This window comes from Chaetodon auriga, chromosome 20 (assembly GCF_051107435.1).
Source record: "Chaetodon auriga isolate fChaAug3 chromosome 20, fChaAug3.hap1, whole genome shotgun sequence".
Classification (NCBI taxonomy): domain Eukaryota; kingdom Metazoa; phylum Chordata; class Actinopteri; order Chaetodontiformes; family Chaetodontidae; genus Chaetodon; species Chaetodon auriga.
Genome location: NC_135093.1, coordinates 14,345,665 through 14,360,915, shown reverse-complemented (window position 1 = coordinate 14,360,915; position 15,251 = coordinate 14,345,665). Strand labels below are relative to the sequence as shown.

Sequence of the window (15,251 nt, the reverse complement as noted above, 5' to 3'; positions counted from 1 at the left end):
TGCTGATTAATTAATCAGAAACTGCAAAGTGAATTATTAACCAGCCTTAGCATGTTGAGTTCACATATTATGCAATATACATGTTTTGTGCTTTTAATTACGACATGAAGACGTTGTGGAGGTCTTGTATGAGCATTCCTGAATTGCCTGTGATGTTTTATGCATGGCCCAGGCCCGCGGTGTGGTGTGTGTTTAAACGCGGCGCTGAGAGAACAGGCTGTTCAGCCTCGCTGTGGTCCAGTGTGGGCTGACTTGGTGGAAAGCGTTGACCTTGTTTTGTTGCCAGCGTGTACCAACGCTGTCCACTCTCATTTAATTCAAGTGTGCTGCAGGTTCAAAGCAGCTCTCAGGTTGATGTTCCTTTTTAAAGTGGTGACCGGGGAGATTCTGTTTTTTGTTTTTTTTTTTCTTTCTTATTTTGACTAGCAAAGAAACTTTTTGTTTTCCAGAAAATACCCACCGAGGGCCAGATTTACATACACAAAATGTTTGCCCGCAGTCTGCTTGCTAAGTGCCTGAATTGCCAAGACGGCAGCTTATTATGCAACCGGCAAGTTTGGCCTGGGACTTCCATTTACATGGCATCCCTACATCCCTCCTGTCTGTGTCTCTCTGTAAAGAGCGAAAAACCCAAAAAAAAAAAGGCACAACAGGAATATCACTGCAAACACAGTCATTTTAGAATTTCAAGCAGAATCGAAGCCTCGGTCAAAAGCATTGATTTTCTGTTGGGAGAACAGAAAAGTGGTTGATACCACAGGGTCTGGTTACTTTTACTTCTGAAAGTGTTTTTTTGTTGCCAGGCAACATTTAGTTCTTGAGACATGCTATTAGGAGTTTTATTATTTTTTTTTCCTCCCCCAGAATTCAATGGCATAAAGCTGGCAGCAAATTCACTGAGCAGTTGTGGAGCCCCTGATGCATATGTGACTACTCTACGCGTCTCTTCCATTGACAGCTCCCTTCTCCTGCTTATCAGTTCTCACAGAGAAGTGACATTTCGCTGTGGCGTGTGTGTGTGTGTGTGTGCGTGCGTGCGCGTGCATGCGGATACTGTACGTGTGCCTGTGCAGGTAGTGTATATACATCCAGCTCTCTTTCTGCAAGTGCATGAGCGTTTCACGATCCCATATCGAGGTACATTTCATGCTCATAACCACAAGGCAAACATACGGTGCTGATCAGCATGCATATAGAAGCGTCTTATCTCGCCTCGCTCGTGTGCCGCTATGGGAAGAGAGGGAGGGAGAGGAGGAGACGGGGAAAAGAGCAGCGTAGATATAGCTGGATGTAAGCAGACAGATGTAAGAGGACAGAATCCGCCTTGTACCTGCATCAGTATGCCACGCTGCTTTCTGCCCTCTCTGCAAACAAGAGACAGCACCTGGCCTCTTCAGCCCTCCTCTCCGACTCCACGAGAGGATGAATCTGTCATGATGTCCATTAGTGTTATTACTGCTCTGACATCCATGAAAGCAGCCAGGGTGTCCCTTATTGTGTTGACATAGCATGAAACCCACGCTGGCACGCGCAGCCTAATCTGACACATCAGATTTCCGCTGTCCTGCCGCGTCTGTTTTACTCAGCATGCAGCAGAGTTTAGTTATCCGCTCCACCCTAAACTTCCACTCTTATCCACCGCTTGGGGTGGCAGTGAACCTCTTATCTACCGCCCCGTTTTAAAAGTTCTCTGTGGCCAGTGTACCTGCGTATCATCTGTCAATCTTTTGCTGGATGCACAGTGAAAAAATGTGAACATGCTGGACCATAAAGGTAGCTGATGTGCCTCTGTGAAGTGAATGTGCATTTGTGGGGATATCAAAATTCTTCTTGCCACATTTTCCACCTGTTGTTACACACAGATTTACTTGGATAACCAGTTATCCAAACACAGTTACTGACTCAGCACCAGGGCACAGCGACATCAGGAAAAGGGTTGATGAATAAGGGTGCATGGACGTGTTTACAGACGGCAGAATTTGCTGAGTGTGTTAAATGTTCGCCGACTTCCCTCCTCACTCTCCGATGAATCAGCTGGTGTTTCCAGTGTTTCCCTGGAAGTTATAGCAGTTAGAGGGGATATGACGCCAAACAAACAAATGAAACGCGCCGTTACCTTGAATAAGATTACGGATAATGTGAGAACACAACTCAGCAAAATCTAAATCATATAGGAGGCTTAGTCATTTTTAGACAACTTTTATACCTTTAAGACAAAACTAATGTGCTCTAATGCAGACACTGTACATCCTTTAAATCCCACTTCCCAGCCACTACTAGTTTCTGTAATATGTTTTGTTGTATGTTGCAGTATTTGTCTGTATTGTATTGCCCGCTTTGCTGCAAGTCAGATTTTAAATTAGGGCCAGTGTGGTCTTTAATTTAATCATTTTTTGAAAAGCATTTCTTGTAGAGGAAGCGTAAATGTCACTGCTCCTGGGCAGGTAGCTTGTTGGAACAATTGCAAGAAATCCCAACAATTTAACAATTTATAAACCAGCATTAATTTCATTGCACTCATTGATGCATGAATTTCAGCCTACATCAGCCTTGTACTACCTGTGCTTTAATGGTGAATTGTTATTTAACATAGTGGTTACTTCAGGCAGTATTTTGTGATTTCCGGGTGATGCAGCTTTCTTGTGCAGAAGAATCAACATTTGTATTTTAAGACAAAACAATTAAATTCACTTGGGTGGGTTTTAGATCAAAAGAGAAGCGGTAGTTTCAAAAGCAGGAACATTTTGGCCTCCTACGATAACTGTTTGTTCCAGTTCCAACCACCAGAGAGTAAAACAGAACGTTGCCCAGCCTTTGTTCTGAGCCTTGCTGGACACTGATTAGCCATGCTAGCATTGGCCATGTGGCTCCGTGCCTCTGCCTCCAGAGTCGTTCAGTGTGGGAAGTCTGAATGCTCAAATAGATGATTTTTGCCTCAATATCAGCAACCAAATGTCAATATAAACATATAGTGAGGTTTGTTGATTCACGGAAATGCATGCTTTTAATGGAGTGTGGTGCACTGCTTGTCATGGGAGATGTGGGATTTGAAGACCCGGTCATTGGCAGCATTATGAACAATTCAAAATGTTGTTGCTTTTGACTGCATTTGCACTGACAGAAGGAAAGCTTAGAGGGATCTGAGCTGGAATCACAGGGGACACCTACGCAGGATTTGATCGTGGCACAGAAACAAGACATAATCATTCCACTGCCACAGGTCTTTAAGTCACAATATGGAACCTTTTGCCTGGAGGCAGCGTTTGTGGGACCCACCACATCCCCTCCCTCTCACACCTCGATGCACGTCAGTCATCTCGATGAACTATCTATCTTGGAAACACCATTTGGCCCGAGGCTGTGGGAAGCAGCATCTGTACAGCCAACAACACTGAAGGAACTGGCAGCACAACCAGACTGTTGATGTTCAATATGTTTTGGAGCAGATTTTTTTGATCTTATATTGCTTTGCTTGTGTTTGGCTTTGTCAGGTTGTCCGCCATCGTTCTCGGCTCTGCTTGTGATTGCTCACCTCACTTTGATGTCTGCAGTCCAGTTGACTGGTCAGGCTCACGATCAGTATTGCGCAACCAAAAATGATATTAACATTGTAAGAAAAGCTGACATCAGCCAAATCATGGTTGCTGAGCAATGCAGATAGATACCACTTACTGTCATAGTGTTTGGTCACCTTTCCCACTGGTAAAATTAAACATATTCAACAGCTGGAACCAATGACAGGCTATGAAAAAAGACCCAAGTGGTAATAAATCAGAATTATCTTTTAAACCTGAAATAGCTGTTTTTTGGCCACTTGGGGGCAGTAGAGACAAGCTGTGAATGCAACACTGATATATTATCACCTTCTGAGCTAATATAGTAAACAACAAGCATTAGCATACTCAGCCGTTACAAAGCTATGTTAGCATTTATTTACAATATTCACTCTCGTTTAGCTCTGTTTTGGTCTCCATTAACTCCTGGGGGAAATATATGGCTCTTTAGTAGCTCTTTTATATTCACCAGCTAGTCAGTAGCTGTTTGCCGTTCAGAGCTCGCAACAGCTGCCTGTTGCATCTGAAAACTGATGGGAGCAGTGAGGGTGAACCAAAACAGTGAAGTTGTCGCCTGGAAAACCAAAACAATTAGCTTAAAGAGGCTATAAAGCTCCATAGAGCAGAGGGGAACTGCAGATTGGGTGATAATGCTTTGTGGGTTCATCACGATGAGCAACCGCTTTCTCATCACAGATTACATTAAGTCATGCAATGTAAGCTTCACCGTGACAAACAGATATATAGGTGTATTTTCTAGATGTATTTTGATGTGCTTCAAAAAAAAAGTTGCATGTTGCAACTTCAGCCTCGGCTTTTCCAACACCGCTTTATCTCTAACTAATCCGTTCTTCACCTTCCTCACCTGCTCTGTTTGTCTTCGCTCTCTCTCCGTCTGCAGGATGCCAAGTTTGTGGAAGAGAGGAGGAAGCAGCTGCAGGGCTACCTTCGCACGGTGATGAACAAACTGATCCAGACACTGCCGGAGTTCACAGCCCGCCCCACCAAAGAGACCCTGCTGTCTCTGCTGCCTTTCTGCCTGTAAGTGGACACGTACAGCCGTGTTCGATACGGCATCTGAGCTCTTTGTGTGAGTGCGTGGATTTGTGTGCGTGGGCGAGAGCGATTGAGGGAAATGGATGCCAACGCAGGTGCAGGACTCCTGTCTGTGAAAGATGGATGCAGCGTGTCATAAATTTGAGTGGAAGAATCCAGATAGGAACAGTCGGGGGCTTGGTTTACAAGGAAAAGAAATCAGGATATTTAAATATCTTTGTTGCTTTCTTGATTTATTCATAGCATCAGATGGAGGTTTTTAGTTGTGTTTTGGCCACAGGAAACTCAAATATAGTGGAATCCGCATTATTTACCTCTTTAAAGAATGCAGAGCTGCCTTTTGCCATCACAGAAATCCCATTGCATGCTCACACAACATCTAAAAAGCAAGAACTGTCAGTTTTTGGCAGCGGTTTATAAGTATTATACCAATTTAATCTACAAGATTTTCCGAAAGAATTAGCTGCCAGGCCTGTTGTGGTAGTAGTTGTTACAGGATACAAACAGGGAGGATTAATGTCACTGAAAATGCCAAATCCCTTGTAAACAAACTTCACTCTCGCCCTGCGTTTTACACTCATACGCATATTCACACATACGGCGTATATGTTCTCTCACACGCACACGTTCACACACACTCAGGCTGGAAAGTGTGAAAGTGCACGATGCCTCGGCGGCCCACCTACCTACTAGGCCTCATCCGAAAATGAGATGCTCCAGTCATTTCCTGTCAATACTCACATCAGTTTTCCACTTACTGCGATCATTCATCAAGCGTGACCTGTCACAACGTCTGCCTGGGATGTCATTTCCTCTCTGGACACATCTGAGTCATCGGGCTCAGGCAGCTACGACGACGACAACAACATAACTGACATCCAGCACATCGAGGCTCTTCACTTTGTGGCCTCATTTGAAGCCATCATGTGTTTATGTGATCGTAGCAAATAATGCCATCCACGAGGAGACAAACGGCAGCACTGCGTGATAGTAAATATGTGACTTTCTGTGAATTCAAAGGCTAAACTTCTAAATCCACCTACCTACGGTGAGAACTGTCTAGGAAGAGATCTACATAATTATCCAAGATCATTCTGTAACCATGGCAACGTGTTTGCACATCAGCATGTGATCGCAGGGATTTTCCCAGATACATCAGCGTGCTGTGCTTTTGTCCTACTCCACACAGCACCCCTGTGTTTTTACACTCCAAGATATCTCTTCTTCGTATTTCTACCTGTTCTGCATTATTTATGACACGTGAGGTCTGCTTGCAGTCTTGACTGACAATGCTCAGGATCAATAATTTCCTCATGAGCTCATGAGAGAAGATCAATCAAGTCATAAGCTGCATTAGAGTTCAGTGTACTCTCAGAGAGAAGTACTTACTGAAGTAGACGCAGTAATGCCACAGTGTACAAGTATTAGCATGAAAATATGCTCAAACTGCCAGAAGTAAAACTCGTGATGCAGAATGGCCCATTTCAGAGTCATGTATGTTATATTATTGGATTATAACTGCAGATGGATTCATGTTCAGGCACCGCTTTACTTTTTTGCGGTTAGTAGAGATGGTGCTACTGTAATAACTTCATATACTGCTGCATCTTTTAATTTAGCGGTTCTCAGTGTTTTTCCGTCATGCCCCCCCTCAGAAGTAAAAAAAATCATGCACCAGAATTTCTAGCAGTCATTACCAATGATAGGTGAAGCTTTTGTGAGAAGTCAGTGTGAACATGAAACCAGTGCTAAACAGGAAAAATGAATCTTTCCTTTTCTTGGTCCGGACCAACCAAACTACAGCTCAGTCAAAGCGATTGCAGACTGCAGCGTATTGGCTTTCATTACGTCTCTGGGTTTCACTCATTTTTTTAACATCGCTGAAATAAAGAGGTGTTTTTCACACAAGGAAAGTCTGGGATTATCAGGGGACTTAAGAACTACTGAATTTAACAGATTGGTTACAGGAATATGCTAGAATACAAACTGAATATGTGGCCACTTGTCATCAGTAGGAACAACTGTAGTGGGGCCTGCACGTCCACACAGGCTCTTTCAGTAATTCAGGCTGGTTAGACTTGTTCAGGTTGAATTGCTTTGCTGGGATTTACTTGATTAACTGAATCGAAAAATTCAATTTCTTTTCAAGGGGCACCGAACCAAGCAAGTATCAGTATAATAATCTGAAAAACAATATTCCATATTGTACATAAGTAGGAATAAATTCAAATTGAGAGGTTAGTCTCCAAAGGCAGCAGTCCAGTAGAGGCAGAGTACACAGAACCCATGTAAACCTCCAAAGCGCAGACTGCTCATTATTTAGTCTGCCCCGAGAGGCATAATAATCCTATCTGTCTTCCTCATATCTCCGAGCTGAAACATTTCTATTGCACGTCTTTGAATGGCATGAAATATTGCAGTGTCAAGCCGGCAAAGTCTGCTTGAGACTTCATCACATTACTCTCGTCTGCTCTTGCTTCCCTGAAATATTGTTATGCAGAGTTTAATATGTCTTCAGTCAGACGTACGTCTACTCTTACACAGTTATTGCATGTGTTTGGGATTGTGAATGCCCGCATATGTCCAAGTTACTCGTGACTGCTATCCCCGGAGCACAACAGGTCAACCTTTAATGAACTGCAAAACAACAGGAGACGCCGGCCGAAACTCTTGTCTTTGCTGTGAAAAGCTGATGTTCACTTGTGCGAACGAAAAGTCACGGCGGGAAAAAGTTAGCATTAAACCTGAAATGATGCAACAGAGGAAGAACCAAAGCAAGAAAGTTGATAAGTACATCACGTTAACGAGTTTGCACAGCAACATCTTGAGCGTTGCATGTTGCAGAGAGCCTGCAAGACTGTCTGGCTTTGATGAAACTTTATGGTGACGGCTGACAGAGAGTTGATAGTAAATGGCTTTTACTTGCATATGTAGGTCTGTCTCAGGCTGCCGTGATGTGTGCTGACACTGGATTCTCACTACCACGACTCAACGGAATTGCAGTCGACATTGGATCAACGCGGATCAGCATACTATGATATATAAGGCTCATGTGTCTATGAATGGATGCATTTGTAAAGACATACAGTACTAGTTTCTCTGCAGAGGCCTGCCAGTGTTGTCATGATGTCTAATGGCTTAACATGATGTTTCTGTCTAATCTGGACTCCGTAACTGCCTGTTCATTTGGTGTGATCAAACCTGTGCTGGTCTAACATCTTCAGTGAGGGATGAAAGCCTGATAAGTCTGCTCATTAACTTGATGGGGAGAGAGGGAGGGAATGTGGAGAGGATGCAGGGGTAAGCGAGGATACCATACATCGCTCGCTTATGTTCCAGCCCTGACTGATCCGATGAGGAAAGAACTGAATACCAGAAATTCTCAAATAGTGGCCAAGTCTCAAATAAGAGCCAGCACAAACAAATGAAAGCCTGTCGCTATTGTAAAGTGAACGGAACATTACCGAAATAATCTTTGCCCACAAACAAGCAATTCTACATTAAGTGCGCACAGATAACTATCCTCTCCATGATGCCACCATATTTTGCTTCTGGCAGATTTGTGACACAATGGCAAAGCCTGTATGACGGCGGGGAGAGTCAAATGCAAGATAACAGATGTTCTGGTGCTTTGAGAGAATCTCAAGCCAGTGGAGAGAGGAAATGACAGGAAGCAGTTTAGCGAGAAAGATGGAGACAGTAGAGGATGGAGGGAAAGAAAGCCCGTCTGAGGAGGAGATGGAGGAAAGGGGGGAGGGAGCTCGGGGTTCAGCACTATAGATCTCCTGCTGAGGCACTTGGTGCTCGAAGGCCAGATGGATCTCAGAACTCCTTAATGATGCTGCACTGACCTAAACGCCTCGTGAAAATAGGGTGTACTAACCGGCAGTGTCGTGAGTCATTATGTTATTTTCAGTGACAATATTCCTGTTACAAAGCCACCAAAACTTTCCTTTAAATATCCGCTTGACGTTGAGTCATCTAAAAACTCTCGTACATGCCAATCCTCTGCTGGGATTTTTTTTCTTAATTAGCAGCTCAGATTGATGCGAGTTGACGGAAGACTTAGCTGGAAGGTTTCCCACTGCTTTGATTCGACTTAGCAGCAGTTTGACAAAGGCACTGACAACAGACGTTGCTATTTGATCACACCGATCCTTTACAGACGAGATATGAAGGTAAGAGAGGATTGCATTTGTCTTTTCAGATCACTGCTCCAAGCTGAAATAATACCTGCTGTAGTGTGTAGTAGCATATAGCACCGTTTGTGTGTCTAGCACCAAATGTCTAATGACATTCCATCAGAATCAGCTGTAGTTTGTGTTTAGGGCCAATTAGCAAATGTCAACATGCTAACACACTAAATTAAGATGGTAACCATGATAAGAGGTAATATTATTATACCTGCTAATCATCAGCATGTTGGCATTGTCGTTGTGACCATGTTAAAATGCTGCTGTTAGCATTTAGCTCAAATCACTGCTGTGCCTTAATCACAGAGCTGTAGTCTGACCCTCGTTAGGTCATCACTAGCCCACTTTTTTGTTGTTTGTTTAACACTAATACTTGAGTAACAGTCCTGACAGCAGTGTTGTCCTTGATGGCCAACACACTTTGTGCCTCTCCACGCTTTGGAATCGCATGTTGCTGTTTTCCTCACCTGTCTGGACCAGTGAAGTGGTCACACCTCTCCGCAGACCTTGACCTCAACACTTTTATGGTTTACTGAGAGCACAAAGCACACACACAGTCGGAGTTCTCCCTTTATTGACCTGCTCCCTCAGAACAAAGTGTTGCAGGACCTTTGTCTCACTGTCCGGAGCAGTTTGTGGCAGGTTGACTTCAGAATGAAGATGTAACCTTTAATTGTGGTGAGCTGAGACGGTTTATCTGCGTCAGCCTGAACACATGCATGCTGGCTTGTTTTGTGTGTTTGTGTGTGTGAGAAAGAGGAGGAGAAAGGGAATACAGAGGCGATCTTCTATTATTCAGACTATACTATTCACTGGACCCCGCCTTTTGATGTTAGACAATCAATTTGCTGCATACATGTGTTTCTGTACCCGTCTACTCTAATTATGCTACTTTGCAGTCAAATGATGTATATTCCGATAGTGCCTGGCAAAGTTATTATTCTGCACAAGTCAATATCATGTCCAAATGGGGGACAAGCACATGCTGAGAGTCAGAGAAAAAAATCTATAAGCCTAATTAATTTAGCACATTTAGCTACTTTACCCAGTTTGATATGAATAAATGAGATGGCTTGCAGTTTCAGCTCTGCATGCTGCATCCAATTTAGTACGATTTTCGCTGATATAACTCCCCATCGCAGCGACGTTTGGCCAACCTTGGTCAAATTCACATTTTGTGACTGCGCACGATCGAGCTTTCCTGCTGCGGTGGAGATATGGGAATACGTGGCACTTGGGCCACCGCTAAATGTACATTTGGTGCCAGAGGAAAAGGAAAAAACGTTCACCATATTATCAGAGTTGGGGCTGTCCTCAGATTGGCCGGTCACACCGTCCCCCCCTAAGCTGTTTGATCTTGATGGTTACGACGGGGACACTTTACAGCCATACATTTTTCATACCTAAGTTTGAATCTCAACTTGTGCTCACAGGGCTGCGCTGCGGCTGTCTCTTCCATGTCTCAGCCTACTTTAACATGACTGTCTGCCCTCTTACTGTGCTGCTTTTTTAGGCCCTGCTGCCTCACATACAAGCATATGGCTCGCAGTGACACTTTGAGCCAAAGCACCTCACCATGAGTGCAGTTATTTTTACCACGTGCTGTCCGAGTGGGAATCAAACTCCTAACGCAGGGACCACCCCGATGTCCCAGATAACCTTAATCACAGCTCTGTAGCAGCTGGGGTGTGTTATTAAAGAGGCCAGTTGGACATCAACAGGGAAACGCACTCATCACTGTTTTGAATATTTATTGAAAATCCCTTTCTCAGAGAAGCACTTGAACTCACCATTTCTGTCACAGAATCGTTGCAGCATCACAAGCGGCAGGTGAGAGGTCACCGTCGTGGGGATGAAATGCTTCAGAGGAATTCAGCGAGAAGGCAGGCGTTCAATCTCTCTGCTTTTCATTTCCTGCCTTTGACAAGTGCCTCTCATTCATCCTCACAGTTATCAGATAAGGCCGGGGATCAGGGGTTCACGTGTTGTGAGGATGGTCGTCAGGGTAACTAAGGCAATGACATCATCAAGTGGCCAAGATTATTTCCTCCTCGCTAATGAGAGGCCTAAACATCACGATAAGATCAGAAATCACTATAATTTGATTCCTGTTGTCTCAAATAATGGCTTCCGGTGGCGAGGGCAGGAATCGTTAGGTTTTTAGATGTTGGAAAAAATAAAAAAGGTACTGAAGGACAAAAACATACCGGGACAGTTAATTAAGATTATATTAAAGTAAAAAACAAACAAACAAACAGATGTTTTCAGCCCTTGTTTCCCCTGACTTTCTGTCTTTTTACAGGATGATTCAGCTGCAAACATAACAAAAATCTGCTGGAGACAGGATTTTAAACCAACTCATGGAGCTAACATTAGCACGGTTAGCCAGCTACCATCAGCTGATGAAATCGGTTGTCATTTTTTAATGTAGAATGACTGCATTTCAGCCTATTTTGTTCGTGAAAGCTTCTCCATTTGTCATGTTTTCCAAGAAAACGTCCTCTGGCAGAAGGGAAACGATGCATTCAAGTCTCCATATGCAACATCGGTGGTTTGTTCGAATAATAAACTTGATATTAAACTTCACCAGATGTTCGATTAAAGTCTGTGGCTCTTTTCTTCTCCCTCCTCTCACCCAGAGACACACCCCAGGCCAACGATGGTGGAGCCAAGACGCCCCGGTCCAAAACTTCTTCCCGCTTCCCCAGACTGGGCCGCAACCGCAACCAGGAGGCCAGACCTGAACCCCAGAGTGGCGACCTTTAATCCCAGGGCCTTTGAACTAGCAATCTCTCACTGTAAAGGCTGAGGATGATGACCTGTGTCCACCCTGGACTGTGACACACGGGCTCATAGTGTGTGATGACATGAAGGGCGGCTAACGGACCTTCAAACCTTACAGGAAAGCAGAGCCTCACTTGAGGAGGGGCGATGGATGCGTTCACGTCGCAGGTCTCTGTAGGAGATATGTAAATGTTTCTGTTCGTTGCCTGGATGAGTAAAAGATAAATGACTCCCTTGAGGCTGCCTATCGATGGACCCAATCATACAGTACCTCTTACCTCACTGAGAGACCAAAAGACTCTCTGTAAACTGCACATGAACTAAAACAGACCGCTCCCTCTAATCTCAAACACGGTGAGATGATGAGGACGTGTTTTTTTTTTCTTACTCTGCTCAGTTTTGTAGTGAAAGTGTATCATGGTCACAGTGCCTACAGTGTTTTGTAGCTGCTTTCCTGCTCGGGGTGGGAAGGGTGCGTAGAGACATGAAAAGGGAGTAGATTAAAGTACTCTTTTGTGTCAGCATTATTGTGCCATTACGTTACATTACGATGATAGCATAGACGTGGACCACCAGGCAGAGGGCATTCCTTTTTCTGTTATCATTATGGCTTTTACAGATAATCTGCGGAAAGTGTAACACATCATAATGTCACCAGGGATGCAGTAATTATCAAACTATGTTTTTTAGTTCCACATCATGATTAAGGGTTAAGCACCACTGACGAAACCAAAATCTGTAAGAGACTGTATGAAAATTATTGGGGTGGGGAGGTGGGTTGAATCTTGACCCTCCTCGGCTTTATTACATTTTTAATGGTTAATGATGCATTTATTTCTTTTAATTAATCTCTCAAGCAGATGCTGAAATAGAAATACTCAAAAAAAATACAACTCATTAAAGGTTATATTAAGGTTATAAGGTTATAAATTCTCTACGGTGAAAAGAAAAATCGTATCACCACCTCTACCCCAAATAATTTTTGGACAGTCCCTTATTGAGAAAGTTCATAAGTAAGCATAAATTCTTGGGTTTTCCTCTAAATACACAGTATATTCCACCTATGCACATGTCTTAGATCAGTTTCAAATACCTGCTGTGATGGGTCTGATGAATTTATCCTCTACTTTTGAGCACAAAGGAGGAGAAACACTATTTTACCATTAAAATAGACGAGTAAGCTGTGTTTCCACGAGTGTCCCATGAATAAGGGTCTTCATCAAAGGTTGGCTGGTTATACAGAAAAAAATCAATGTTTAAAGATTGTTTAACTAATGTGTCTTAGCAGGATTTAATGCAGCGTTACGTTGCAAATGAATGTTTAACGATGACTAAACACTTGAAGAAAAGCTGCTTGTTAGAGTGCAAGGAAAGGGCTGCTGAGCATCAAGTGTGTGTAAAACAGAAGCTCATGCATATGTATGGCTTACCCAAGAGTAGTCAGAGACTATGTTCAAACGAGGAGTGATTGTGTTAGAAGGGTTTCGGAAAACTTGAATCAAAGGGTCGGCTCTCAAAGCGGTAAACACTGTTCGCCGTCTATGAGGGGAGGCGAACAAACAGGGCTTGTGGGTTTTAATTAAGTTGTTATTCTTACACAAAAGTGACCCTCACAAGCATCCCAACTACTGGTAAACACCGCGCAGTGTTGTTTCTCACAGGGATGCCGTCAAATGAAGGTTTTTTTTCTGAGACTCTCTCTGTGGTCAACGTGTGGTGAGTTGGCCAGTAACACATCAGCATGGGAAAGAAAAGAAGATGAAGCGTCCGAACTTTTTAAAGAGATTATTTCACGCATTGACTTTCTTTTTTTTTTTCCAGTCTGACAAATGGCACTGCTGTCGCTTCCTATCGAGAACATGTAACTTAAACATGGATTCTGTCATTCTTTTTATTAAAGACTATCCTCTGCTGTGACGCAGTAAAACAGGAGAATTGGTGATATTTTAAGTGTAGCACTGCCTTGTATGCATTAGAAAGAAATCAGCCCACAGCATCTAACCATATCCTGTACTGCTGAAGAACGCTGTCACCTTGGCTCTCCATTATAACAGGTAGCCTTTTCATAGACACCTCAGCGAAGAATGGGGTTAGTGTGTCTCTGGAACCTGGTGAGTCGCTGCACAAATATCATGCACATTAGAGATTTTGACCACTGATAGCGCCATGGAGCGATGTTCATTTGTGTGGACCACCATTTCGACTGGTTCACGCTAGTCATGCTTGGAGCCCGAGGCGGCGGTAATGTGCAAAAAAGCATTACAATGTGTCAAGAAAGCAAGAGAAGAAGAAGGGTGCTAGCTAGCAAACGGGGATGCAAACAAGGAAGGGTTCAAGGTATTCCAAAAATGAGCTTTGCAAATGTTTTGTGAGGAAGGAAATGCAATCAGCACCTTGGTTAAACCTCGACGTGTTGTGGTGAGTACCACTGAATTTGAAATGAGCTGAAAACTCCACAGGGGACCAAAGACTTTTTGTTCCAGATAACTGAATGTGCTGATTTTCCCTCACAGTCGCTAAGCACTAGTTTGAATCAGGATTGTGTTGCTAAAAGTCAAAATGATGTTAGTACGGACCTTTCACTGACAACAGCAGGAGAAGAAAGAGGCCAGCTGGTGCTCTGTGGAGGATTTCTGGTGGCCATGCAGATGTACTCCTCTGTCTTGAGTTGGAGAAGATTTCATGATGTGATCACAAACATCAGCACTCTTGCAAATAGCTCCATCCCCTTCCCTCAGAATCCACCAGATGCTGTATGAATTGAACACGACTGCACTTTGAGGCTGGTAATCAAAGCGCTGATGAGCAAAGGCAGCGGGTTTAGTTTACGGAGATGCAACCAAAGCGTTCTCTTGCAGTATGCCATGTCTGTTCTTGCATACTTTTCTGTCCTTGCCTTAGTCAGCAGTCAGGCCTTATCTATCAGTGTCACAGCAAAGAGGGGCTGAACAATAAAGTACAGTGTGTACAGTACAGCGCCAACGCCTCCGTGTCAGTGTTGTCATTGTTAACCTTGTGGCTTCCATCTGTGGATGGAGGCAAAAGGCCATTACACAATTCTGCTGCAACAGTAAGCTTTTCTGTGTCAGTGCATGTCAGTATACATGTATGCATTCATGCATGTGTAGGTATGTGCAGTGGGTGTGTCTAGTGTAATTTCAATACAGACAGTAGGTGTGTGTGCTAAAGCGTGCACATGTTTATATGGCGAGATGAACGCATCAGAGCTTGCATTATATTCTGCATATGAATTCTATGCATAAATGGATGGATAGATAATAGAAATTCTGTTTTCTGAGCATCTGTGGCCCTCCGCACATCTGTTTTGCTTGTCGAATGATTATTTAACCTCCACTGCTCCATGAAGCAGTGTCTGAGCTTTCATTCAAACCTCCCAGCCGTTTTGGGAAAGACTTGCTGTACCGGATCGGTAGAGAGGAGAATGGCGAGGGTGCCCAAAAATGCTCATTGTCCATTGACCAGAAAATCGCTTGCAAGCCAGGTGTGACTGTGGATGGCTGCTTTTGGCAATGCTAGATATTACACACATACACACAAACTGCCTACATGCAAGCCAAATACCCAGAGCGCTGACACAACACATCTCCAGAAATGTTTCTATTGTTTTAATAGACTGGATTAGAACAGCCTGGCGTGGCTTTTA

General features: G+C 43.6%; 1 protein-coding gene across 1 annotated transcript in view; it reads left to right on the top strand.

Moving 5' to 3' along the window:
* snx29 (sorting nexin 29) overlaps positions 1-14,567 on the top strand; it is a 114,856-nt gene extending 100,289 nt beyond the window's left edge. Inside the window, exons 20-21 of the mRNA XM_076759604.1 lie at positions 4,456-4,595; positions 11,443-14,567. Of these exons, the coding sequence (XP_076615719.1) occupies positions 4,456-4,595; positions 11,443-11,569 (267 nt within the window). The 3' untranslated portion in view covers positions 11,570-14,567. The remainder of the gene's footprint in view (positions 1-4,455; positions 4,596-11,442) is intronic.
* Positions 14,568-15,251: the final 684 nt, after the last annotated feature.